The following is a 26,401-nucleotide window of genomic DNA, read 5'->3' on the forward strand; positions in this document are numbered from 1 at the left end:
CATTGTCTATTGACATACTGGAGTCATAGTCCTGAGTTGCTATAATATTAATGATGTGATTTCCATGCAGTCATATGGCTATGCTTATCCCCATTACACACAAGGGTTTAGCTCACACCATCTCCAATCATTCTTTCAGTTTAAAGTTCCTCCAACGGACAAAACGGTAACCATCAGTCAGAACTTCCTTTGTTCCTCCCTTATACTGTATGTGCTGGGAGCTGTAAAATAACCACTGCTGCAGGTGTATTTTAATATGTTGGAAGCAAAAAATAAAAAACTTTTTTAGATCATTAGTTCAAAGATTTATTGTCTGCATAGTTACTCTTTGGAAGTAGGTTTATTGTTTATTTAGTACAGAGTAATTTTATTTTACTACACCTCAGGAACTGAACTTTGCAAACACATGTAAAGTTTAGTTTACCTTCTCAAAACATTCTTCCGGACTTCAGGTGGAGTTTGCAAGTACATTAGTGTCCAGATCTGTGTAGATCTATTCCAAGTGCTCTAGTTACTTACTACCTTCCAAAGAGGTGTGTGTTTGTGTGTGTGTCCTGTGATGTGCTGATATTACTTCCAGGTGTACTCCTGCCTTGTCCCTCTGTGGTTCTGGGATACATTCTGAGTTTCTTGTAATGAGCAGCTTACTGTACATAGATGACTAAATTATCTAAGTCACATTGCAAATATTTCAAAATAGGCCTTGTTCAAGGTTAAAAATGGAGCTACAAAGATATTGACTGTGTTACAAACACACTTTGAAGATAAGGGTTCTGCTACCAAGGTGTGTCTTTGACCATTTTTACCTGTTTCAAGCTTTACAAAGACCATAAAGCAAAACAGATTTCGTTGTAGATGGAGCTCCTGTGCTAATACTTTATACTCATACTAATATTTTTTACTCAGAATGAAAAGAAACTTTTCACTGTATTAATCTATGTTTTCAGATACTAGTATTGGAATTATACCCAGGTGTTTTTTATTGGTGTCATTTTGATCAGCGATATTTTTAATGCTAATATTCACGCATTTTTCTCTCCTTTTTAGATTAATTAAGATCTTCCAGCAGAAATCTTAGGTAGAGCATTTTGCATATACTGAAAAGTTGAATTCCCTTTGCAGCAATGAGACTTTTATATCCAAGAGATTACAATATGTGCGTGATGAAATGCACTCTCAAAACTACAGTTAATAAGTTAAAATCGATTTTAATTAGAGCTTTTTATTGTTAAACGTTCATACGTGAGTCGTTCTGTGGGATTTAAGATTTGCCCTGTGCCCTGTCGAACTGTTCGTCTGAAAGGTTGCAAGTTCTGACTTTTATCCTGTGCGCTACTGTTTTTTTAACCACTTTTAGACTTACAGTATTTAGAACCCGACACACCAAACCACAGCTCTTCGTGAGCCTCTTCTGACTGCCACGCCAAATCACTCGGAGAAATTCGCTGCATCTCTCCTTATTAAGCTGTGAAGTTGTTTACAATTTATGGAGATTCGCTCCTCCCAGACGCACATCGAATGTAACCAAACCCATATACTGTAGCTATATAGCAACTCCCCTTCGCTCTTATTCAGTCACGGGCTATTAAAATCAGCTTTCTTCTTTTGAAATATCCTACTCTTAGTAGTCTAGGCTGTGATTGGGCCACATTTCCTCTGACACCAGTCACGCAACTTTCACAGAAAGCGGTTCGGTTTGGAGTGGGAGTTAGTGTGTCGTTACATACTGGCAACTTTTATCAACAGAGTGAGTGCAAGATGTCTATGGTACTAGCTTATTGGGATATCAGAGGGGTAAGAGAAACACTTATTGTCTTCTTGTTATCGTTAAATGCATGCTAGAATTGCTCGCTGTGTATTATTTCGCACTTTCTGCCTCAGATACCCTGTGCGATTGCACAATTCGAACAAGAGCTTCTTTTGTTTGATCTGAGCTCTTTAGGCCCGCGACTGTCCACAATTTTCTCCCATTTTCTAACCTTTTCTACTATAGGTTAGCGGGGGAGCCTGAGTCTGACCCGATGTCGTATCCAATTCATTATCCCCTGGAAATCTACAAGCATGTTTTTTTCCAAATACCGTCTAGTTGATTTACAGTAGTACGACATTAAATCGGGGAGAACTTTGAAAATCTGCACCGCCGAAACGGACCGACGGTGGTCGTGTGTGAGATAATGAAATTTTAAAAACCAAAATATGCAGAACGAATACTGACTGCTGTATTTACTACTGTATCTGTACCGACTACAGGAGAACTGAGCGTGTTTTTAAATGTACGGTAGTATAATAATTGCTTCTGGTATATTCTTTAGGTTCAATTATCTGTTTTCTGTATTTGTTATGTATTACGTTCACGGTTACAAAACACTTCAGTATTGTTTGTAATCGTTGTACTTTTTGGTTTGCAGATAGTCGATCATCTAATGTATAATACCCTTTTAAGGGTTTGAGACCCAAAGAGTAGAATTAACCGTGCACACCATCTGATTTTTATACAGGTTAAGGTCCGCTTGTAAAAGCCTTACTTTACATATGATTCCGCGGAAGTACTGTAGGTAATGTTGTCAAGAAAGCCGTTGAACGTTTGTTACGGAACGTTTCAGAAACTGTATAGATACAAAAGATCTGATTGATGATAACTTTGGATGATTACTTTAACTGGCCAGGCTTGACATGATCCTATGGTCTACAGTCAAGGTAGACGAACAGCTGATTCAAGCTGAAAATCTAAAATGGGGACTTAGCACACAGTACGAAGACTCGCAGCCAAGAGAAACTGAAAAACGTGTCGAGTCGAGTGCCTTATCGCATCACTTTGATTAAAATACCGTTGGCGTGTGCATGGTCCAATCTAAAAAAAAACTATCGTTCGCCTTTTAAAAAAATCGAAGTATTTTTACACATGTGATCGATAGCTAATAAAGGTTTTTTTTAACATAACCAGCTGCTAAGTTGGAAAAACATCTGAAAACAGTTAATATATCCTGCTATATGTGCGTGCTATACAGTATGTGCTTATCAACTGCCCTTAGCCACTGCTTTAGTAGACCAATTGTATCCAAGCATGAATTCCTCATAGGTTCGGGATTATTTTAGTTCAAGGTGCCCCGCGTTCCCCCTCACACCCCAGGGTGTTTGAACTGTCCTCTGCCCATCTGAAGAGCTTTCACTTTCTGCTGCTACCTAGGCTGTAGGGGCAGAATACTTAAGCTACCCCATGTCGAACAAAAATAAGTTTCAGCGAAGTTGTAGGTCTTTTTTCCTGACAAATTGAATCTGAAGCTAAGAGGGGTTCGATGCAGCAAGCTGCCCAGCCAGCCCGGTGGCTGAAGCTGATACTTTGGCTTCATTCGAGAAACAGCTGGATTAACTGCTAACAAACGAACAGGCCAGGTGGGCCCAGTGGCCTCTTCTCGTCTGTCAGCTTTCTTGTATTCCAGTTCTCTTGCATGGATTGAAGAAAAGGCCAGGGGAATGAATAAATTAGGTGCTTGAGGGTCCTCCCTGAAACACCTGTATTGGTAAAAGTGTATTTATTTAGTAGGTGTTTTCACTGCTCTGTATTTCATTCTCGCAGCTGGCTCAGCCCATTCGCCTCCTGCTGGAGTACACTGGCACCAAATATGAAGAGAAGTTCTACTCCTGTGGACAAGGTTATCTCATCCAGCAGGATTTTTTTAAAATATTGTTTCCCCCTTTTTTATGCATTGTGTAAGGTATGAAAGGGGAAGCTGGAAAGAAATTATTTTTTAAAATGTTTGTTTGAGAGATGATTTTATGCGTAGCAGCTGAGGGAGTGAACGTCACATTGGCAGAAGTTCGAAGTGGGCCGTGATTTTGCCTGTCTTTCACAGGGCGGTGCACAGGAGGGACCAGTGACCTGCTTACACAGTGCGGCACTGGTGTTACTGGAATCCTCCTGGTAATAAGAGCTTCACCTTAACCCAGGGGATCTGAAACACAGCCCCTGGGGGAGCCCAGTGTCTTCTGGGTTTTGTTCCACCTCTCTCAGTTGAATAGCTGGTCTAATTTGTTAATTACCAGCCCAAATAATGTCTAGCCAGGCCTAAAGATGCTTTATAGGTATATATACATTTACGGAAATGCATTTTGTTCATAATGAACAAGACCCTTAAGAAATATCCAATATATTTAATATAATTAGGTTAATTGTTTAATGTCTACTCTAAGGTTGGACCAAAAACCAGAAGAGACAAGGGCCAGCAGGAGTTGAGTTTGATACCTCTGCCTTAGCCACAGAGACCATGAGCAAGCTAGAGAAGCTGGTGTTTTCTTCAGCACTGTGGGGGGAACGCAGAGATGCGAAGATCAGGTGAAACGTGCAGGGACAGCACCACTGCTCGGGCTCAGCCTGCTGGCTCGTTTACAGAACACTTGTTAGTGCGCATTGGCTGAGGGTGTGAGGAGAGGCACCTGTGCAAAAGGAAATATTTTAATTACCTCTCTGCCCTTCCTCTGCTTCTCAGCTCCTGACTATGACAAGAGCTGCTGGTTTGGGGAGAAGGAGAAGCTGGGAATGGACTTCCCTAATGTAAGTAGTCCTGTATGCATGTTTTCACATATGCATATCTGCCTTGAGTTTCTTCGATTTAGTGAGAGCTGTAGCAGTATGGTATATCTAGGAATCGTTATTGAGGCAGATTCTGTCAGTTCTATTAGGAAAACAGATGACTGAGATTCTCAGATTAATTGGCTTCTAGTAATCAATTGCACAGGCTGGTCTGAATGGCCTCCTTTTGTTTTTATAAACATGTTATAATTCTCTCTTTCTGTGCCTTCTTGCTCAGCTCCCTTACCTGATTGATGGCGACAGGAAGATCACGCAGAGCAATGCCATCATTAGGTACATCGCCCGCAAGCACAATCTGTGTAAGTACCTCTCCCCATGGTTTGTACTGTAGCGATCTCTGCAAGTGGTTGTGTGAGGTCACTGGTGGAGGAAGGCTGTCTTTCTCGCACCATGCTGTTTGATTCCATGTGCGTCTACAAAATGAAAGTGAACCTGGAGCTGTGATTGTGAGTTACGTGTCATAAATGAATGTCCCCGAAATGAAGAAGCAAAGAAGTTAGGGAAACAAAGAATTTATTGCACTGCGTGTATTGTCATAACCTGGCCAGATATTGCAAGCCTGGATTTGTTAGAGTTTTAAATCTTAACATCAGCATTGTTTAATAATAGCAGTACAGGTCAGTAGCATCCATGTTTGATCCACGTTAGCTCATTGAGCCAGAGCTTGTCCTGGTTTCCATTATGTTAAACATCTGACTCCCCACTGGATGGGAAGCCAGATTACCCCCAGCTGGTCCCCATTGGGACATGGGCAACTGGGGTAAAGTACCTTGCTGAAGGTACAACAGCAGTATCAGCAGCAGCATCAACTTGAAGCCACAACCTGTCAGTTATGAGACTCGCCCTCAACACTACGTTGCCTCCAAACCACAGCAGCTAAGGATACCTAAACCACACTTGCAGGTCGATGTATGCTACCTGCCTGCACCCTGGCTTTTAAGACCACCCGCGCATGTGGTTTGGATACAGGGCACCATGAATTCTGCACTGAGAGCTGTGTCTCTGCTTCGGCTTTCAGGTGGTGAGAAAGAAGACGAGATAGTTCGAGTGGACATTCTGGAAAACCAGGCGATGGACTTCCGCAACGGCTTTGTCATCCTCTGCTACAGAGACTACGTGAGTAACTGTGATAAGTGCTCACGTAGCACCGTAGCGGTGATAAGTGATTTACTGCTACTTTAATAGTTTCAGTATTAAAGTAGCAGTAAATTTTACCAGGCTTTAACCTGCAACTGCAACATTAGGGCCATAATCTAAAGACTGGAGGCATGTCCACCAAGCATCAAACATATGACCTTAATTATAACTTCTGGGCTCTAGGCTCCTGAAGGGAGGGATAGGGGTTCAAATGCCAGGTGGGACACTGCTGTTATACCTTGAGGGAAAGGTGCTTTGATAATAAAGGTAACCATAACTTCTGTGTTGCTTTGGTCAACCAAATCATGTCCTGACGCAGAGCTACCCCTGTAATGTAAGGCTGAATGCAGAATGTCACAAAGCATCACGCACATGACGGAGATGTAAGAGAAGTTCAGGAGGAAGGTTTGATCCTAATCTCACTCACTTCTGCTCACTGGTGTACAGTATATTGGATTCACACCTGAGACTTCCGTTGTGCATCTCTCTCATACCCCTCCTGCCACCACATCTGTACACCTGCAGCACCCTGGCTCAGTCCTCACAGTAATGAAGGGGGGTGGCTGGGCAGCCTCACTCTTCTTTCAGTGCTGCCAGTACCTTCAGCCAGGTGTACTTCTCCAAATACAGGCTGTATATCTCGTCTCTCTTGCATCTGTTAGGTTCTAGCCAAACTGCGGATATAATAATTATAACTGGTCATTGAGACCAGTTAGTCATTAATGGTTTTTATCCCCTGATGCGTCAGATTAGTGTGACTCAGGCAGGGGATGTGAATGTCCACTTTCTCCTTGTGCGTGGCAAACATTGCTGAACAAACTTCTTCTTTTTGCTAATTGAACTCTTGCAGGATAACCAGAAGTCTGCATACCTGGAGAAGCTCCCAAGTGTCCTGAAGCAGTTCTCCAACTTCATGGGAGAGAGGAAGTGGTTTGCAGGAGATAAGGTTGGGGAAAAATGAATTCTGAAAATGGACAGATACTGTGGGCTACTTATAACTGATCTTAATGTGGACATGGGTAACCAGACTTACTTGCTCTGTTTGATACCACAGAGAGTAAATTGTAGTCTTATTCTGTTTTCCTTCTATGGTGACATTTGTTGTGTTCCTGCCCAAGTGCTTTTAGAAGTGAATAGACAACTGATATGCAATTGTGTGGGTCAGTACATTTTCATCTATAATACCTCCTTGAGATAGAATCCAGCTCGCTTTTCTGACAAGCTATAAAAACTTTATTTAAAAAAAAGTTGAATGCTGCTTCTACACAATGCTAGATTGTCATATGAAGCACTAAATGCAAACTATGAGTGAAACCTTAGCTGTTCTCTCTCTGATAGATCACTTTTGTCGACTTCATCATGTACGAGCTGTTGGACCAGCACCGAATGTTTGAACCCAAGTGTCTCGATGATTTCAAGAATCTGAAAGAGTTCCTTGACAGGTTTGAGGTGAGTGTCTGTTTTTTTTGTACCCTGGTGAATCAGTGGAAAGGAAAGGTGGCTTTTTGTTTGGGTGAAAAGCAGCGTGTTAAAATGTTAAAAGTCTGCAATGCCAGCATACTGCATTATTTTATTGTGTAAATGTCCCATTTTTCTGAAACTCTAGGACATGACATTTTGTAAAACAGATTATTGTTAATCACTGAACAGTACTGTTAATCCATCCAGGCTTGCATGTTCTCTACTGAGATTTTGTTCACTTGCCCCATTCTTGAATCTTGCAGTTCAGCCATTAGTAAATGGGTATTAACAGATCTGTTGTTTTAATTAAAATACCTCTGAAATTTAGTTTTATATTGAACAGCATTTTCTAGCTGGCGTGTCAACACAGGGATGTGCCATCAGTAATAAACAGGTCAGATAAGAAGAGATCAAATGAAACTTCTCTAATCTGAGTGCCAAAAACCAAACCGTGTTCTGTCCTGGTGCTCTACCCCAACATCTCACTATCTTGAGCCTGAGCTAGGTAAGTGGCAGAGCACTGCCAGAGGAAAGCTTGGAATTAGTTGCTCCTGTGACTTAATGGGAGCCCGCATGCTTGCAGTGACATCAGTGAGCTGCACTGACTCCTGTGAGACTGAGGTATTTGTAAAGCGTCAAAAAATTAATGGCTCTGATGAGGGGCTTCATTTCAGAAGAGTCCTGTCCCCCACTCCCATTCTCCCCATGTACTGTATGAGCAGCAGGCAAGATGTTAATAACCAGTCGTTGAACTTAACTTAATTACAGGACCAAGTAAAGGTTAATTTTTTGCTCAAAAGTAGAAGGGAAAAACAATGAGTTGGCTGTAGAGCCTTCTTTAGGTATGAGAAGGCACTTGAGTAAGGTTCTACAGCTGACATTGTTTCTCCTTTTTACTTTTAAGCATGGAATTAATCTTGTTATTTTGCAGCCAATTCAAAGTGCTGACCCATTCAAAGCTCTTCCAGCTCATTACAATATGGGCAAGTCTACCTCCCGCTAACAGGTTTGTGTGCTTCTCTGCCAGGCGCTGGAGAAGATTGGGGCCTACATGAAATCAAAGAATTTCATCAAGACCCCCGTAAATAACAAGATGGCAAAGTGGGGAAACAAGAAGGAATGAAGTAAAGGATTTGTGGAAATCCAATACAGGAAAATACAGCACTTCAAAATATTTTTGGAAACATGTGTCTTAGAACAAGGAGAATTGTCGGTTTAAATTTTCTCTAACTGACCTAACAAAAACTAGCACTGAGTTGTGATAACCACCTGTGTTTTCTAAAATAAAGGCAACTGTTAAAAGTTAAGGGTGTGATTGCTTTATTGCTCTATAAATACATGCGATTAATAAGTTAGAACTTTGTAAAATTTTTACATTTCTAGGCAGGGTAGTTAACAGCTCTGAAATACAGGAAGGATGCATGCAGATTATTTTTCCAATTTAAATATAATAATTTATCTTTGCAGTTGGTATAGCAATGTAGCACTCTTGTCAATTAGTAATTAAACCTGTGTAAGTTTTTAAAAGTGTGATCACAGTGAAGGGCTTTTTTATTGGAATTGATTAATGGTTTATCTTCACAACACTTTTAATAAATGACAAACTCGTTTTGTAAGAATGCCATTTTTTCAGAAAGGGCAATTTATGTACATTGTTAATGCATTTGGTTTATATAAACATTTTGTTACAGTTTTTAAATTTGTTACAGTAATTAAATTACTGAATTTTTCATGCCATTGATATATTAGTATCACTAAGTCATTAACAAGAGAAATGCGTTTTCAGCAGCACATTCCACATACCACTCTAATCAGAAGTGCACTGGTATATCATGCAAAAATACACCACTTCAACTTTATATTTTTCTTCTCATTTAACACAAACTCCTTCTTCATTGTTGTATATGTGTTCCCAGACATTTCTAACTGAGATCCACATGTACATCAATGAGTCCAATATGTAGAAGAGAAGCTAGTGGGCCCACCGGGGTATAATGGAGTGCAGAACTACCGGCACTACCAATGAACCAGTTTTACAAAAATGACTTTTAGTTTTTGAAGGGGACGGGGGACTTTGATGGTAACAAACAGGATTGCACAGACATCCTGTCTCTAAGAGTTTCACAGCTCAGCTGTAGTCTCTCCATGCTCAGCGATAGTATGGGTCTTGTCCACTTTCACTGGCAAGCTTAAAAACAAAATACAATTAAGCCATTACAGAGTTGACATGAAATCCGTATTAGAGGCTCCTTTCATTCAGTGCCGAGAAGTGTCGGGAGTTTGCGGTGACCATAACTGATTATAGTTATGGAACTTCATTGTTTAAGATTTTTGTATGTTTTTTCATAAAGTTCATTTTTTCTTTTCTGAATGCTGAAGGATTCATGTATTTGTGGCCCTTTAATTTAAATTCCTGACAGATTAAACAGTCAGGGTTGCAGTGTGCCACTGTGCTGGAGACCTCCAATTCATTAAATCAAACCCTGAATGGTGTGGACTTTGTACAGTGATGAGTGTAGCTCTCACTGGCCCACAGTGGTGTGTGTGTGTGTGGGGGGGATTGTTTAAGGAACTCACTGCTAGTGAAGACTTGACAGCCTGCAGCTGGAAGAAGACCCTTCCACCTTCCTCTGGACAAACCGACTTCAGCTCGTCACGCGTCATTCCCAGGAGCAGAGACCCACTGAGCACGCCCAGACAGCGTACCGTTCTGCAGACACACACACAGCTTTCTGGTGAGAAACTGTACCACCTTCTTCTTGTTCATTGAGGCATACTGAAACTCAAGTAGACGGTTGGATTTTGTCATTAGCTCTGCCTGAAAACATATGATGCACTTCTTCCACATCTTGCATGGAATATTTTATTTCACTGAATAAAACATCTTCAGTGAGCATTCATGTAGCTAAATTTCTCTTAGCTGAGAAAATACATTTGAATGAGATTAATGGTGATGGCATTTACTGAAAGGAATTATTAGTTTCAATACATTTAATTCTTGCACGCAACTGTTAGACATAAGGTATGCATGGTTTGTTAACAATTACACCAGAAACAGTCACAACATAGAAGCAAGAATCCATGAACTGAGCAGGGGTATATATCTACTAGGCCTTACATTTTGGAAAAGCCCTTGTATTCCAACCAGGCTTTCACTTCCTGAGGCTTGGAAGTCTTGTTCAGACTTGGAGGATTCAGCACATCCTAGGAAAGGAAGAAGGGGGTGCGGGGGGGTGTTGAAGACATTAAACTTTCAGTTAGCATGCTCCCCTGCCTTTGCGATAAGCTTCACTGTCGCCCTGCCCTCCACCCACCCTTATCTCTGAAGACTGCCCCACTCTAGAGTCCAGATGAAGAGTGCTGATGCCCAACAGTGAGAATGACATGCAAATCCACAAAGCTATACACAGCTGGAGAGATGGTTTGTGAGCTGCACTAATATAAACTAGTGATTCGCCTTTGAGGTACTTTCTGAACAATGGTTAAAGACCTGGAGCAGAAAGAAATGCGTATTTTAGTCAATGTGTAACTTTGAGACCAGGGATGATGAAACCAGAAAGCTCTGTCTCAGTCATTGGTTATCAATAGAGCATATGCAATTGAACTGGAAATATTGAAAATCTCACATTAAGCCTTCAGCTTGCTGTAACAAAATATATTATTTTGCATTTAGGAAGGAAGGAAAGGGAAAGCGCCCTCTACCTCATGCAGACAATATGTGAAAGTGTGCAGTCCAGTACAAGGTTGGTACAGTTTTATAAAGTTTACTTTGTCACAAGGTCATATTTTTATTTTTAAAATGTAATGTGCTATTCTATGGTTAAAGCAGAGTAAAGTATAGTAAAGTACATCAAACCCAATGTCATACATGGTGTACCATACCTCTGTCATACAGAGCCTTGGGAAAGTGTAGAAAAATGCAGAAACGTAACATAACCATAGCAAAGCCAGGAAAATGCCATGTAACTCTGGGGAAGTATTCTGACACATCTCACCTGGTACTCGGCTTGCGGATTCTCCTCCATGGACTCCAGAACGTTGTGTGGCACAAAGCCTTCTTCCTCTCGGATATTGCGCACCCTCCACCACTGCCTGGAGTCATCTAGAACCTGCACGCACCAGAGACAGACACACACAGACCCCCAACACAGATGTCAGACAGATCCTTCACAAAAACACACAGACCCCCAACAAAGATGTCAGACAGACAGATCCTCATACAAATACACACGCGGACATGAAAACACAAGACAAATATGTGGACCCATAGATGGATGTCAAACAGCCAGAGACACAGAGGTATACAAACACACCAGATAGACTCACACAAATGCATAGAGGCACCAAAGAAATAGGCACACATGCAAGCAATTCAGTGAATCAGTGCATGCCGACAATTATGGACTAATGAACGCGTGTACAGACTGATCAGTGCACATGTACTGTACACATACACAAGAAGGGTTAGTGCACACACATACAGCACAGATAGATCAGTGTAGGTGCACACATACACAACATGGATTATGCATGCACATGCAGACAGATTTGTGCACTAGTACACATACACAAGATGGGTTAGTGCACATATTGACAAGATTTTGGCACACCTGCACTATATCCCCTTTCATGATGCTCAGCTCCTGGTTGTTCCTGGCCATGAAATCATACATCACACGCATGTAACAAGGGTTCTCATTGGAGCTGTGACAGAGAAACAGACATTGTAAAGACATTTACATTGGAAATATTAAACTTAGCAATGCACAGACAGACTGCAGGAAACCTCTCATGACTTTAAGCAAAAGCTTTAGGATGTTGCAATGAACAGGCTCTTTAACACAGAACAGAGAATAGACATTTTGACATCAAACAGACTGGTGCAGGATGCCAAAGTCTCACAAGTGATAACCTCTGAAAAGTAATTTGAAATAAAAAACAGTAAAAATAGACATTTTGGAAAATCTTTTGAAACAGACAGATACATATGATCTGTACAAAGATCAGGAAGACACTGATGAAGTATGCAAAGGAACAAGTAATAGGTTTATTCCATGCTGAAAAAAAGAAGAAAGAGAACACAGCGTTTCGGCCGTGGAGCCTTCTTCAGGTGTGAGAGAGACACTCTTTACAGCTACCCACCTGAACTGATGAAGTATTACATCTATGAACTGTATGTGCTTATTTTGTATTTGATAGAAGACATATTTCTGATAAATCTGACAATTAAGTATTATCATATCATATTTCTCCCTCAAACACTAATACAATTAGTTTTGAAACAATTACATCAGAGTTCCTCAATCCAGTTCCCTGAGAGCCATAAACCGGTTTCCCGGTCCTGGTCTTTGACCCTTCTTCTATTTTCTGGTTTTCATTCCAACCCTGCAAACTTTGCTAGTTTAGATCATCAAGCCCTTATATCAAACTGTTTGCTTGTGATTTTTGAAACAGTTTCTGCTCTTAAATAGAAGAATAAGGTTAGAAATTAGCTCCTGGTTTCACCTCCCCTGTCTCTCAGGTTTATTGTTTCAGAGATATTTAAACATTGTTTTATTTATAAAAAGGTTGAATTGTGTGCTCTGTTGGATTGAAAAGGAAAACAGTCAGGAAAGAACTGTGAAATCCTTTTCCAAGAACAAAGAAGCAGGTTTCTGCTATAAGTGGTGGACCAGAAGATGGTGTGCCTGCATGAAACAGCCAGAACTTCCAAACCGTTGCCCAGGTATGGTGACTGGGGACACTGTGCTGTAGGAGATGCTGTCATTCAGGTCCTGACCACTTAGTCATTAAAGATCCCAGGGCACAGTTAATGGCTAAACTCCACTCTGGGTTGACTTGCACAATCTGGCCTCCCGAACATTTTCCCCGTCATCTACTTGCTGAAGCCATTTCTCACTTCTCCATCGGATCTGCTGCACACTGAGCACAGTTGGGCAGCTGGGGGAGAATGGCTGCTGTGTGTCACCCAGGTGTGGGAGAGTGGGGTGAAGTGGATGCAAAGTTGTTTCTCAAGACAATTTGGTACAATCTGAACATAAAAAAAACAAAGCTTGTAAGGCTCGTAATTAATCTGTATGACATACTGTATACACATGTGGCCACTGACCAGGGTTTTGAAAGAGTGCATAAAAGATAGTTTTAGTTTTATATTTGTTGCTGGTTTTACATTACCGTGTCTGGGGACTGCTCCAGGGTTCTGGATTCTACAGGGGGGAAACACAAAAAGGAATACTGTCATTACATATACATTATAAATACATAGATATAGATTCACAGATGTGTGTTTATCCAAAGTGATTTACAATGCTAGTCCAGTTAACATGCAAAAATGCTGTAACTGTAGCATAAAATACTAATAAAACCACAGAAGACAGTAACAGTTAACAGTTAACAGTGTTAAACAGTTGCGCAATACTAAGGAGTTTCAGTATTGCGTGACAGACAGGACATTCTAACATGACAGCATGGTCAGTAACTGAGGGCTAGTTTTGGGTCTCTAGAAAAAAGTATATCCTGAACTTTTATGTTTTTTGTTATTTTTATGTCGAACACAGCTTTTATGTTTATGTTTTATGTTCTGAAAAGTGTGTAAAAATAACAGTGAATGACAAGATAGGACAGACTTTTCTGAAAATGTAAAAGCTTTTGAAAAGATATTAACTAAGGCCTTATCTCTACGGTATCAGGCAGCTTTATTTCCGTGGCTGTCGCATGTCTACCTGTTCAGGCGTGAACATATTCTCCCTCTCTGGGAAGTCCCGGCGACTCTCCCGCCTCATGCTGGCGTGGTTTGCAGTGGGTGGTATCACTGGAGTTGGTGGCTGCCAGCCATCAGAGAACTCGGGGATATAGGGAGGGATGTTATTGCCGTCTGGCCACTTTGATCTGAAATAAAGGGGCAGATACGATCCCTTGTTAGCATTAGACAACGATGGCATAACACCCTCCTCCATCCCAGTACAGCCCAGGTCCAGCCTTGCTGTTGTGTTTTCTTTCTTCTTTTTTTCATCATGGAATAAACCTATTACTTGTTCCTTTGCACACTGTTGTTAATATCACTTTTGGGAGAGGCCCAGATGGCATATATAGTGACAGGTGCTTAAATCCTTATAGATCTCAATGGAGTGTTTTTGAAACGGGGACCATAGGGAAGGGAGTCTCTGAAAACACTGTTTTCTTCCAAAGCATCTACTGATGTAACACAGGTGATGCCACACTGGGGACAGTATGTCTTGACCACAACAGCCCCCAAACCATGTTTGTTTTAAGAGCTGAAACCCTAATCTCCCCACCCCCCATGCCGAGACTGCACAGGAACACGATCACAGAAGCAAGTAGTGAAAGGCGCTCCACTGGCACACTTCAACAAAAAGCTGAGACACAACAGTTCGGACAAGAAATGCAAAAAGCGCTTCACCTGGGCACATTCCAGGCATCACCCAGCGAGCGCCACAGCTGGTCCTCCTCAGGACTGACCTCCTGCCTCAACAGCTGGATGGCTGGTGGCGTGAGCAGGGGGGTGAGGACGGAAGGCGGAAGGTCTCTCCAGGGGCAATTAGATGTAAGCTGAGAAGGTGGGGAGAGAGCAGATAGTCCACCGGTCTGGATACCTCCACATGCTTGAAGTCCCATAATGATTAAGCTGTCTTTTTTTTAGTACATCTACTTACTCGGGACTTAATGAAAATCTGATCAAAGTGCACTTGATAGACGGAAAGCAGCCATCACAATTTAACAATGCAAATATCTGTGAACCTACTGTGTCCTCTGTGGTTGTACAAACAAATAAATTCTCATAAAATGTCCCATCAAACTGCTTAGTAACCCCAAGGTTCTGCTAGAATATGCCCCTCTCTCATGAGCCTTAATACATCTCTGAAAAAACGTCTCATACACGTAACAAGGAGAGGGGGGGGGGGTTTCCCTAATTCAGATGTTTCGTGAAGGAAACGAGGGTTTTCAGCTTCAACAAGTTATCTGGGTAGCATGTTCCAGACTCCCACAGCCCATTATTCTAAAAAAAACCTGCCGCTGCTTCTTCATTTTTAATGCTCTTCCCGTTTCGTGGAGAAATGACATTAGGCACACATACAGTAAGCACACAAATAGGAACCATAACCGGACCTGCTGCACTTTCTCCTGAGCAGAAATAGGTGAGAACATGAGAGCGATACTCACAAAACCCAAAGCTGAGAAGAGGATATGGACAAAGTCAGGTGCACTGGGATTGTGGATCTTGCCATTCAGCTTCCCCTATAGGCAGAGAAGGGCAGATGGGTTTTAATTAGCAGAATATTCCTGCAATGTATTATGAAAGGAGCACATAGGATGAAACAGTTTCATCTGCAAGGGATTACAGTTCATCTTACTTTTCTCTGAAGACAAACGTCTGCCCTTTACAGGCTGAGTACGACACTGTGCATCATTACAGTTACAATAAACCACTGATGAAATCCAAATGATCCCATTGCCTCTTGCAATACAGTTAACAAATCATGAGCAGACGCATGGTATGCTGTTGAGAGTGATGTTAGTAGAATGCTTACACAACATTTTCTAATAGTTCACACTGCATTATTATAGATCACACTTAAAACGCTTAAACTGGAAGTTGTGCTCTAAATTTTAAATGCAAACAATGCTGCATTTTTGGGCTACCACAATTTATATTGATTCTCAACAGCCCTTACCAGCTGAAAGTTTGACAGTAAATACACATGGTGTTCATTTTTGCACTTTCCCATTCTTGCTTTCCTTCACTGTGCTTAACAAGGGTTCATATTATACATCATAAGGCACAAGATAACAGATGTTGATTTATACTGTACCAGGAGATTGAATCCATATTTGATTTTCTGCATACAGGAGGCGAACTCCCCTGTCGATGGTAATCCCTGTACAGGAGCATCTGCAGAGAGCGAACAAGCAGAGTCTCCACTGAATGTCTCATACAGTTTGGGACAGGTGCTGCTATACTGCTTTTTCCCAGGTTGATTAAGTGGAATTTACTTACTGAAAAACCTTTGTAGATTCGGAAAAAACTCCACAGCCAGGCTAGTGAAATCTTAGACTAATCTTCGAGTGAAGATTGAAAGATTTTATAAACATCAAGGCAGCAGCGTAGGGTAGTTGTTAGGGTTCTGGAGTCTTTAAACTGGATACTGCTGAGTTCAAACAAACATTGTTGTACTCTCAAGCAACTTACTTCTCTCAGACTGCTCAAATGTACAAACAGGTCTTCATTCTTACTGCTCGTACGTCAGAATGGTTCTCAGTTAACTTACCTTTTTCCTTGTGAAATTAGTATTTTATTAAAAAAGAGATCAAAAGATCCAGAATACACTAAGTTTACTTTGTGATAAAAATGCCTATTTGCCAATTGTGATGAAAATGAACACTAATATGCAATTATATATTCTCTTTTACAGATAAGTAGGTTGGACATTTGAAACTTTGTTCAGCAATATAAGGACATAAATAGAATAAATCATATTTGGGCAGCAGACATCTTTTATAAAAGAAAAATAAAGTGCAGGGAAACAATTTCATGGTTCATCTTTTTTTAGACTCACTTTTTTTACTTTTATTTTTTTTGCTCTTCTTTTCCTTCTCCTTCCCTGGGGTCTGTGCCACCACTGCCCCCACTTGGCCAATAAAGAGTTCCACATCGTTCAGCACGTGGTTCAGGATCTCCTAGACATGCACACACACGCATGAAGCCCAGACATTTTATTTTCTCTGTACACACCCCTGTCCAGGGAGAGACGGCAGTAGATTCAGTTTGTGGCCGCCTCATAGGTGCACTTTTGTATTTCTGCTACAATCACTAAGACAGTTTGCTGAAATCTGGTAGAAGTGCACCAAGCATTTTAGGGAATATGACAGAGACGGACAGTATCCTCTCCATTTTCGTGTAGGATGAACACTAGAATATACAGTAACAAGCCTTTATGAAGAAGAAAATGGACCATTTAACTCACATTCATTTTCTCAAGCACAAAGAACAGTAACACTCTGAAAGCATCTAGCTTTGTTATGAATGATCATGGTGTCCCTAGTCACACAATGTGGTTACAGTAGCCTTCAGATGAACTTGCTGTTTGCTGTTTTATTCACAATTTTGAAAGCTCTTTTTAAGGCAATCAAGGAATACAAGAACCTCGCACTCTTTTTATCTACTTTTTTGCACCAATTTTCCAGTCACTCCACTTTATCATCTGTTGATGTATTTCCTATGCTTTTGACTAGACAGTGCTTTAAAATATATATCTATTTTTTATTTATTGTTAGCAGCAGGGGATGATGGGCCAATTGGCTTCCTCTAATCGTTACAGTGTGAGTACTGACCACGTTCCTCTCTAACTCAGCTTTCTGCAGGTCTGGGGGCTCCTCTGGCATATACTGGGGTTCCTCCTGGGGCATGAATTGTTGGGAGTGGTTGTCCTCCTCTGGGAGAGACACAGAGAATTGAAGCGATCACTCGTATCTCTCACACAGTCAGTGACGCACAAGTCATCACATTGTACTTGCACACTTACACACAAACACAACCAAAACATCTGCAGCGTTTCCCCATATATTGTGCAATTTCAGTCACTCCACAAAATGCAAAACAAAGCCTTGTTGTTTAAATTGTAACAACTATTCCACTTTCTTTTCCTCCCTAGAATTTAATTCCAGCTACTTTGGGGTCGGTATTGTAGCAGTGCTACTCCAGACAGGGCAAGTTCGTGATAAAAGAGCCCCACCCCTACAAAACCCATACATAGAGGGCACTCCAGTGCAGAACTGAACCAGAACCCATGAAGTTACAGCACCACTCATCAGTCACTGTTAAGGTGTTACACATCCTGATTAGTAAATACTAGTTTTCATTTGTTGATGCCTCTTACTCTTAGGAAATGTTTATGAGTTTTAAGCCTCAATTTTCCATATTGTCAAACTGCCTGTATATGTCATTTCCTAAGAGTACAGCAGTTCGCCCACTGGTTTGCCAATGATAAAGATATTGATGTCCATCATGTTCATCTGCTGAACACCACAGAATGGGTAAAGTGGAACAATCAGGTTCATCTTATGTTATCCTTTCTTGTGGTCTGGGTTTCACAGCTCTGTGGATCCTTCCGTAGAAAGGTCCTAAACTGCCTGCCATTCCTTCAAACAGTGATTAGACTAGGAGTCATTTAGACAGACCCACCATAATCTGGAGTGGTCCACTGTGACGAGTGTGGTTCTGGTCCAGACCACCTGTCCATGGGAGGCAGCAGGGGAGGCGGCTTGTTGCGTTGTTGCCTCGGGCCCTGCTGGCCAATGATGTTCTCCAGATTGTCCCTGAGAGAGATGAGAGGGCAGAGGTAGACACTGAAAACAGCACTGACCAGGGAAAGACCTTCCAAGCTTATATGATGGGCTACTTTACTTACATGAAGGAGAGTTTTCCCTGAGGAAAATTCCCATAATCTTCAGCATTTGCCCAACAAGTTAAAAAATTGTATTAATTGGATTTCTTCTTTCCATAACCGTGCAGTATTGTATACTAACATGGGTACTTTCAGAATAATGCCTGTGCATTTATTTCTGCAACAGAAAGCTCTTACATATCTTGCTGTGTGTGCAGTTCCTGTCATCACAGTGCATATACTGAAAGGCAGAATTTGTTTCTGGACACAGTGTGGCCTTCTCAGCCTTACCGGATATTGTCCTGGTTCCCTGTTTCCTCTCTCCTCTGGTTAATAGCCTTGTCCAAGTCTGCCCTGACATGCTCTGCCTGCAGGGGACACACAGTGAGAAATGGAGCAGAGAGAGCTCTGTATGTTGCACAGAGTTCTGCCTTGACAAAGGGACAGAGCACCCAGGTTAAGGTCTCAATGTCCAGAAGGCATCCTCACCCCCATTTCCTCGCACTGGAAGAGGAAGACGCTGGTCCGACTCTTGTTGCGCTCCTGCACGGTGATGGTCAGGATGGAGTCGTACACACAGCTGTGCAGCACGGCCTTCACCTCCACTATGGCACTGAGGGGGAAGGACTCCAGCTCCTCCTGGAGCAGACAAAGAGAGGAAAAGAGGCTGACATTCAACCAAAGCAGTGGCTCAAAGGTGAAATTCATTTCTAACCCACAGTACCATATGATCCATGTAAGTGGAGGAAGCTCAGCTCTGGTTCATCTGGGAGAAGTACCAGTTATTCCTTCCCAGTTGCTCAGGCCTGGCCACTGCACAGGTGCACTAGACATCAGTGACCATGAGGGCAGGGACACCTCGAACAGCCAGTAGCCAGCAGAATGACCTCCCTGGCCCCTCTCCTCACCTTGGTCTCGATGTCGGTGAGCTGCAGGCTGCTCCCCTGAACCTCCAGGAGCATGTCCTGACCCCAGACCCGCCCCTGGGCGTCCAGCTGCTTGAGCTGGGAGATGCAGTCGTTGACGGTGTGCACCTCCCTGTTGTCCAGCTCGCTTGTGAACAGGTGCTGCAGGAGGAGGGAAAGAGGGTGGCCTGAGCTCTTGGAGGACCCAGCGGGCAGACTGGCAAACCAGCGCAGGAGGACACGAACAAAGCAGGAGAATATCCAGCTAACCATATAGCATGTGGTCTGTCTAAGAGAGTGGTGAGGAAACATCTGTTTTTCAGCCCATTACAGGAAGAACACATTTGTGCAGGACAGAAAGAGGTACAAATGTTTGGCCTTTGTTCTCTCACAGATCTGTTATAAACGAGGGCCTCAATTTTCCATTTGAAGCAACAAGTGTTAGAGAGAGTCCTCCTCTAATCTGTGTAACCGTCTGAATGCCTGAAGACGTCTTGTGATTCAGGCTACTTCTTTGCTGTTTTTTGCGCTTTGAGAAGGTTCTCAGCATGAGTAATGACTCCATTATCAGAACGCCGGGAATTCCTATCCCTGATGCACAGTTTTTCAGTCCATCATTGGGCACACACAAAGGAACAATATAGAGATACCAGATAATTTAAACATCAGGTCTTTGGGACATGGGAGGAAAATAGAACTCCCAAAGAATACACACATGAGCATGTGTATAGAAGGACACACAAACTCCACACAGATGCCCCAGTCTGCAATCAAACTCAGTATCCAAGAGCTATGAAATAGAAGCAGTTAACACCTTGCTACTATTCCACCTCTTTTCATTCTATGTAAATTCACAGTATTTGAAGATTTTGCTGTGCTTTTTTGTCTTCAGACCTGATTGCAAGAGATTTTTCTAACATGAATTGAAATTAAACAGCTCTGAATCTGGAAGTATTTTCTTCTACATGGGATGGGCTAGTGAAGCTGCTTTTCAGACTGTACCTCCACCCGGAACTGGAAGTTGTCTGGTTGTCTGGTTATTGACTCTGCATACTCCTTCCTCTGCTCTGTAAGCAAAAGAGAAGAAGACCTGATGTACAAAGGCCAGGTTTTTCGATATGACATCTTTTTGATATGAAACGTGCCTTGACAGGTAAGAGGGATGAGCCCAAGAATTATTAACTTTAGATCTCCTGCAGCTAGAACTCAGTGAGTACCATAAACCAAGATTACAACAAAAACAACCTTGCCCGACCCAATTCCACTATTCTAGGAACAGACCTTCATGATTCGTGAAATACTAGTGACAAATGACACCAGGACAAAATAACTCAAATTAACTGCATGTCCAAGGCCTGTCACCCCAATTCAGTTGTGAAAAGGCCTAATTGTTTTCTGTAAAAATAGGGGCAAATGGCCTTGTAGAGACCTTGCTGGAAAGAACTGCCCATAAAAGCGAGGCTATCTACGCTGCCTGGTCCCTCAATAAATGAATCTGCTCGGCTACAGGGTGTAATTGGTCTGCATTATCAACTAGGTATATACTACATCTATGATATCTTCAGGACAATGGCTCTATGGATGTGACTGCCATTTCAGCCTCAGAATATTCTGGAACACAATGTGTATTTACAATACAGACGAAAAAAGCTTAAATCTAGCATTAGAGTTTCTCTTGTGAGTACTGGGATGATTTTTGAACATTTCCACCCTGATTCACGAAGTGCACGAGCAGCAGCCGGCTGTACTCACTGTAAATGGCCTTGGCACTGGGGCGTGACAGGCTGGACCTCTCTGACGAGGGCTCATCACGAGGGAACCCACTGCGGAGCACAGACACAGCTGGGTCAGTGACCTGCGTGTGGAGATTAGCCACGTGCCCGCTACTTGGTGAATTGTCAATCAAGAGATTATCAGTAAACAACTCCACAACAGAGGACAAGGAAGAGGGGTACAGGCAGCACAGTCGGGTAGTAGCTCCGACAGGAGTAGAGGTGTGTCCCTCACTGACAGCATCGCAGTGCAAGTGTCCGGGAGGTCACAGGAGTCACCCAGGTGAGCTCTGGCCATCCAGTCCCACCCGACCTTTGGCTGAGAGCTATCACTTGGAGAATCCCAATCCCAATCTAATACCATTATGATCCAGGCTCGAACTCATGACTGTAGACTTGAACCTGTGCTCAAGCAAGAACCTTTCCAGGTTGAGCCAGTCAGGAGGCACCACAGTGCATTTTCATGGGAATTTTTGTTCTAGAAATTTGCACAGTGTTCTGGGATGCCCTGGCATGAAAGGTATTTTGCAATGCATTACATTACATTTTTATAGAGTTGTTCATCTCCAGCAAAGCCATTACAGTTGGGGTTTCTACATAGCCTGTCCACTACACAGGGGGCTGGCCAGTTGTAGTCTGTGGGGACCTGATAAATTATCAGGTCAAGTTTTGGAGTAGGGAAATCTGCAACCTGTTTATTCATCTGTGCCAAACATGTCATTTAAATCAGGAGAGGCTAGATCATGTACTGTATTTGATGGTCATACTGTTGGTTGCTTAGTGTGGATTTTCTGTACCAGAGTGAATAAAACAACATTTTTCATGTGTTTAGAAACTGATGATCCAATGGTCAAACACAAACAGGTCCAGAACTGCCCCTTTCCACTCCCCACAAGCACTGCACCAACACCACACCCTTGACTTACTTGGACAGGAAAGGCCCCTCATAGTCCCTGGAGTCAAACAGGCTGTTGTTTCTGTACATCCTGAGGCGTGAGCAGCAGGGATCTGAAACATGGGAAACAGCTGATTTACTCAGGGCATTGAGAAACACACCTGTAAGAACGGTTACATTCGAGAGGCATTTGGGCCCATCTAGATGGTTTGGTAGTGATCTGAGGTTCTCATCTAGCTTGTTTTTGAAAGAAGCCAGAGTGTGGGCTTCAACAACATGGCTGAGTAGCTTGTTCCAGACCTTTACCCCCCTTTGTGACTTCTGTCCTGATTGCAGGATCTCATCCAGATGTTCTTTAAGTGAGACCTGGGCACTGGTTTGATCCCCAAAACCCACAACCCAAGAAACTAGACAAAGCACAGTGACAGAACATTCTGCAGAGAGGTACTGCAGGTGCTGTAGGCCTTTTCATTCCCCATGAATATAATGAATTTCTGACAATTTTGCCAGAGCTGAGGCAGGATACACCCACACCCTCCACATCCACATCTGTCCCCTGGATTCTTCAGAAGTGAACAAGCGAAATATAAAAAGGATTTACAATGCTGAAATATTTTTGACTGTGGCACACAGAAATATTACTATAATAATATGTTTATTTCGTAGATGTTTATGTTCATATATATTAATGCTACAGTCTGTCTTTTTAGACAACACTATTTGCTTCACAGAATTTAGGCAATAAATACGATAGCAAAAGATCTCTGGCAGCAGTTGAACTGTAGGATGCAGTCATGTTGATCAACTCACTTTGTTACTTTAATTGGCTAATGGAGAGCATAACTAATGTGAATCTAATTTGATCCTGCAGCCTTAGGATTATTTTCCATCTCAAACATTAGTTGACAGAAAGGGCACTGATTGAATGGCATTTCAGCCCATGTTCAATTGATAAAGTTAGCTAAATATTTATTATGTGTGGTGCCCAACTTTCTCTTCAGCCAAAGTAAATATTTCCTCAACTATCTCCCAGTCCTGAGCACAGCAAGTAAACATTATTGGAACCCTACAACTACTTTAAATAAAATAAAATCTTTATCTATCCATTATCAGAAAGCTGTTTATTCCCGGTAAAGGTATAGAGTTTTCTAACAACAGATAATTTTTAAAAAATGAATGACCAGAGGGGAGTTTAACTGTTCCACAAAGTGAGTTTATATAAGATTAAGCCTCACTGGCCCTTATTCCTTTATCAGAACTTCAATATATCTTGATCAATGAAGCATATGAAACAATGAACTTGAGACAGAAACAGGGAGAATATCATTAATAAGACAGATCAGAATATCTAAGCAAAAGAAAATCAGAATCTTTTCTCCATTCTGTTTTTGGCTGGTAAAAGGAAAAGCCATCACATTGATACAGTAACACGCTGTTACTCATTACACCCCAGTCATTAGTTAATCTTTCATTTCTACATTATCGCAGACAGCAAAGCCCTGAAGATGATCACAGATAAACAGACTGGAGGCAACACCTGACTCATCTATACAGCCTGTACAGATATACAGATTGAATTAGTTTTGCCCCCACTTTCATTCTAGTGTACAAAAATAATATGAATGGAAAAAATAATGTCAAACCCAAAAGGATTTTTAAAAACAATGCCTAAAAATTCAATAATTGATCATCTGGAAAACAAAATGGCAATGACATTTTACTTACCTTTCAGGAATTATAGACACTGACCATTCCTAGAGGATTTTCCTAGAGGACATTTTGAATTGAAGTTGACTTTACATTACAAATACCCAATATTAAAAAACGTACTGATTGAAAAATCTCCAACATGCTTTCTCATAAGTAAATCACGCATACGCAATAATGTGAAACACCCGATTTAAAATTCATCTACACATTAACTACAAGCAATGCTGTGTTAGAGGAACTACAGAACCACAGACAAGATTTTTTGATTTATTACTTCTAATCTCGGACTTCCAACAGGACAAAACTTCAGACTACTTATCTTTGTCATCTCACAAGCCATCCATCCATTTTCTTTATCCAATACAGGGTGGAGCCAGAGCCTATCCTGATAAGCAATGGGGATAAGGCAGGATACACCTTGGATGGGATGCCACTCCATGACAGGGCACACACAGACATGCACACACTCACAGCTGGGCCAGTTTTCCCAGAAGCCAATCAACCTACTAATACTGTATGTCTTTGGACTGTGAGAGGACACCAGAGCACCTGGAAGAAACCCACATGAACATGGGGAGAACGAACAAACCGTACACAGATTGAATCCTGGGAATTTAGTGAGACCCTAGTTCTGAGAGGCAGCAATGCTAGCCACTGCGCCACCATGCTGCCCCAGTTCACAATCTCACTAGCTAACTTATTTTACGTAGAAAAACCAGGCCATTTGCAAACCAGCAGTGAGCATCATCTGCTTGGTGAAGTTTTGATTTGGACCCAGTCAAAATGGTTTTCCTCAAGTTGTCACTAAACTAAAAAAAGTACAATATGCCTAGGCCCTCCGACTTTAGTAGCATTCCAGATTTTTAAAGTCAATTATTATTTTCTTGTCGTTTTTAGCGTCTAGGTAGATATTCTAGATAATTAGAATGTTAATGAAGGCAATGTATTAATTGACGTTTAGTCTCTGTGGGGTGTGCAGAACAGATCTGTATTGCATTACGACTTCATATGCGTTAATACGGCGTTAGATTGCAATGCACATGCACAAAGGATAGTACTGCAGAAACTTAAAACATCTTGAATTTTAAAGATGTTCATTTAGTTAAAACAAAATGTTAGCAATTACACTTCATGCTCTGTTTATCCTCTGTATATCACAGTAGCAGATCCCTGAATGCTGCCCTATGTCCTTCAGGTCATAAAAAGGCTAGATTCTTTCCACGAAGGAATACAGGACATCACATTGTGAATAAAACTACACTCATACAATCGGAAGTAATGACTCACAAACATCTGGAAAGAGCTGCTGCACACAATCATTGGGTGTGCCCACCCCCTAACCCCTATAGAAGATGGCTAGATAAGAGAGTTTCTGAGAATGCCTCAAGATTTCTATGCCAAACTCGGGCAAAAATCTCACCTATCAGGATTCTTGATTACGTCCATGGAACTTACCTTAAATAAGGAATAGCCTGACATCACAAACTATAAATGCTGCTCAGATTCTTTTCAGAATAATTGATAGTGTCAAAAATTCTTGGATATTAAGTCACTAACATCAAATTATCATATTTGACAACACATAGATTTTGGAAGTCAACAAATTTCCCGAAAGATGAATAAAGGATGTTCTTTCAGGCTTTTAGCTGCTAGAGCTTCGAACTCAATTATTTATGTTCATGATCACAAGATACGGTTAGTTAGACATTAAAGTCACTATGTTATTTCCTGGTGCTGATCGGTGCAAAAAGATTACCGTACTTAAACCTCATTTAAAACGCCTATTTTGAAAATTCACTATAATTTACTGAAAGCTCTAAAGGCATTTTCTTCTATTTTTAACAGCTTAAGGTGTTATGTAACATTTTATACACACATCTGTATGTGTATACAATCACATATAATTCTCTCCTTTCTTTTATGGTCTGAAGACAAAGATACTCTTAATACTAAAGAAGTCTCATTTCAAAGTATTTACAGTACACATAACTGATTCCTTTATATATTGAACATTCACATCAGTCACAATTTCTACCACATAACATATACAGTAGTCTCCCATTTCTCATGATTAATAATTGTGGTATTTCCTTGTTGAACTAATTGCACAGCCGACCTCTAAATCTTTGACCTTACTCCAGATCAACACACTCCCACCCTATATGAAAACATTACCTTTTTTCTTCTTTGTTTTTTCCCTTTTGTCTCACTTGTCAGTTTTCAAATCCACAACGTTCCCCGTGTGTGTAATCCAGACATCGTAAGGTTTTTCTTTGCATTAAACACAGCTACCAGGAGAAAGATTTTCTGCTCACAAAGCTGGGTTAAAGTCCACTTCCTGGAAAATCCATGCCCTCTCTCAAGACGTTTTGTAATTTTAATATTCTGCATCAGCAAATGGACACAGGACCCCAAGGCTTGCTCCTGGAACATATAAGCAAGGGAGTGGCTAACACTCTGCCTGGGCTCAAAGGTTCCCCCGATTGTAAACAATTTTATAGGATAACCCTCGAGAATGACAGAAAAAA

General features: G+C 41.5%; 2 protein-coding genes across 4 annotated transcripts; one reads left to right on the forward strand and one right to left on the reverse strand.

The window, feature by feature from the left end:
• Positions 1–1,551: 1,551 nt before the first annotated feature.
• LOC148658698 (glutathione S-transferase Mu 3-like) lies at positions 1,552–8,496 on the forward strand. Of its 2 annotated transcripts, XM_088640206.1 has the most exons (8): positions 1,552–1,794; positions 3,578–3,653; positions 4,488–4,552; positions 4,809–4,890; positions 5,610–5,707; positions 6,579–6,674; positions 7,067–7,177; positions 8,217–8,496. In XM_088640206.1, exons 1-8 carry the CDS (start codon positions 1,759–1,761, stop codon positions 8,310–8,312), a joined length of 660 nt encoding a protein of 219 aa, XP_088496332.1. In that variant the 5' UTR covers positions 1,552–1,758; the 3' UTR covers positions 8,313–8,496. The 2 variants fall into 2 exon arrangements, with proteins under 2 accessions (XP_088496332.1, XP_088496333.1); XM_088640207.1 differs by lacking the exons at positions 1,552–1,794; positions 3,578–3,653 and adding an exon at positions 3,685–4,333.
• LOC148658699 (epidermal growth factor receptor kinase substrate 8-like protein 3) lies at positions 8,486–26,308 on the reverse strand. Of its 2 annotated transcripts, none has more exons than XM_088640195.1 (20): positions 26,049–26,308; positions 22,195–22,276; positions 21,249–21,319; positions 20,499–20,563; positions 19,500–19,658; positions 19,081–19,230; positions 18,883–18,959; positions 18,390–18,523; positions 17,540–17,640; positions 16,765–16,885; positions 16,021–16,124; positions 15,371–15,445; positions 14,610–14,758; positions 13,912–14,077; positions 13,364–13,395; positions 11,800–11,893; positions 11,185–11,298; positions 10,308–10,393; positions 9,767–9,899; positions 8,486–9,377 (listed from the first exon to the last, which is right to left on the reverse strand). In XM_088640195.1, exons 2-20 carry the CDS (start codon positions 22,251–22,253, stop codon positions 9,339–9,341), a joined length of 1,929 nt encoding a protein of 642 aa, XP_088496321.1. In that variant the 5' UTR covers positions 22,254–22,276; positions 26,049–26,308; the 3' UTR covers positions 8,486–9,338. The 2 variants fall into 2 exon arrangements, with proteins under 2 accessions (XP_088496321.1, XP_088496322.1); XM_088640196.1 differs by having other exon boundaries at positions 16,021–16,100; positions 26,049–26,307.
• Between the last annotated feature and the right edge of the window lie 93 nt (positions 26,309–26,401).

Source organism: Lepisosteus platostomus, chromosome 7 (assembly GCF_059453375.1).
Source record: "Lepisosteus platostomus isolate fLepPlt1 chromosome 7, fLepPlt1.hap1, whole genome shotgun sequence".
In the NCBI taxonomy this organism is placed as follows: domain Eukaryota; kingdom Metazoa; phylum Chordata; class Actinopteri; order Semionotiformes; family Lepisosteidae; genus Lepisosteus; species Lepisosteus platostomus.

Bases quoted from the DNA above. Each gene is read 5' to 3' on its own strand.
- LOC148658698 (XM_088640206.1), top strand. From the start codon at position 1,759: ATGTCTATGGTACTAGCTTATTGGGATATCAGAGGG. The intron at 3,654-4,487 runs GTTATCTCATCC...TCTGCTTCTCAG, and splicing joins GTTCTACTCCTGTGGACAAG to CTCCTGACTATGACAAGAGC. The intron at 4,553-4,808 runs GTAAGTAGTCCT...CTTCTTGCTCAG, and splicing joins TGGGAATGGACTTCCCTAAT to CTCCCTTACCTGATTGATGG.
- LOC148658699 (XM_088640195.1), bottom strand. From the start codon at position 22,253: ATGTACAGAAACAACAGCCTGTTTGACTCCAGGGACTATGAGGGGCCT. The intron at 15,446-16,020 runs GTACAGTATAAA...CTCTGCCTATAG, and splicing joins AATATGGATTCAATCTCCTG to GGGAAGCTGAATGGCAAGAT. The intron at 11,299-11,799 runs GTGTGCCAAAAT...TGGTGCGTGCAG, and splicing joins TGAAAGGGGATATAGTGCAG to GTTCTAGATGACTCCAGGCA.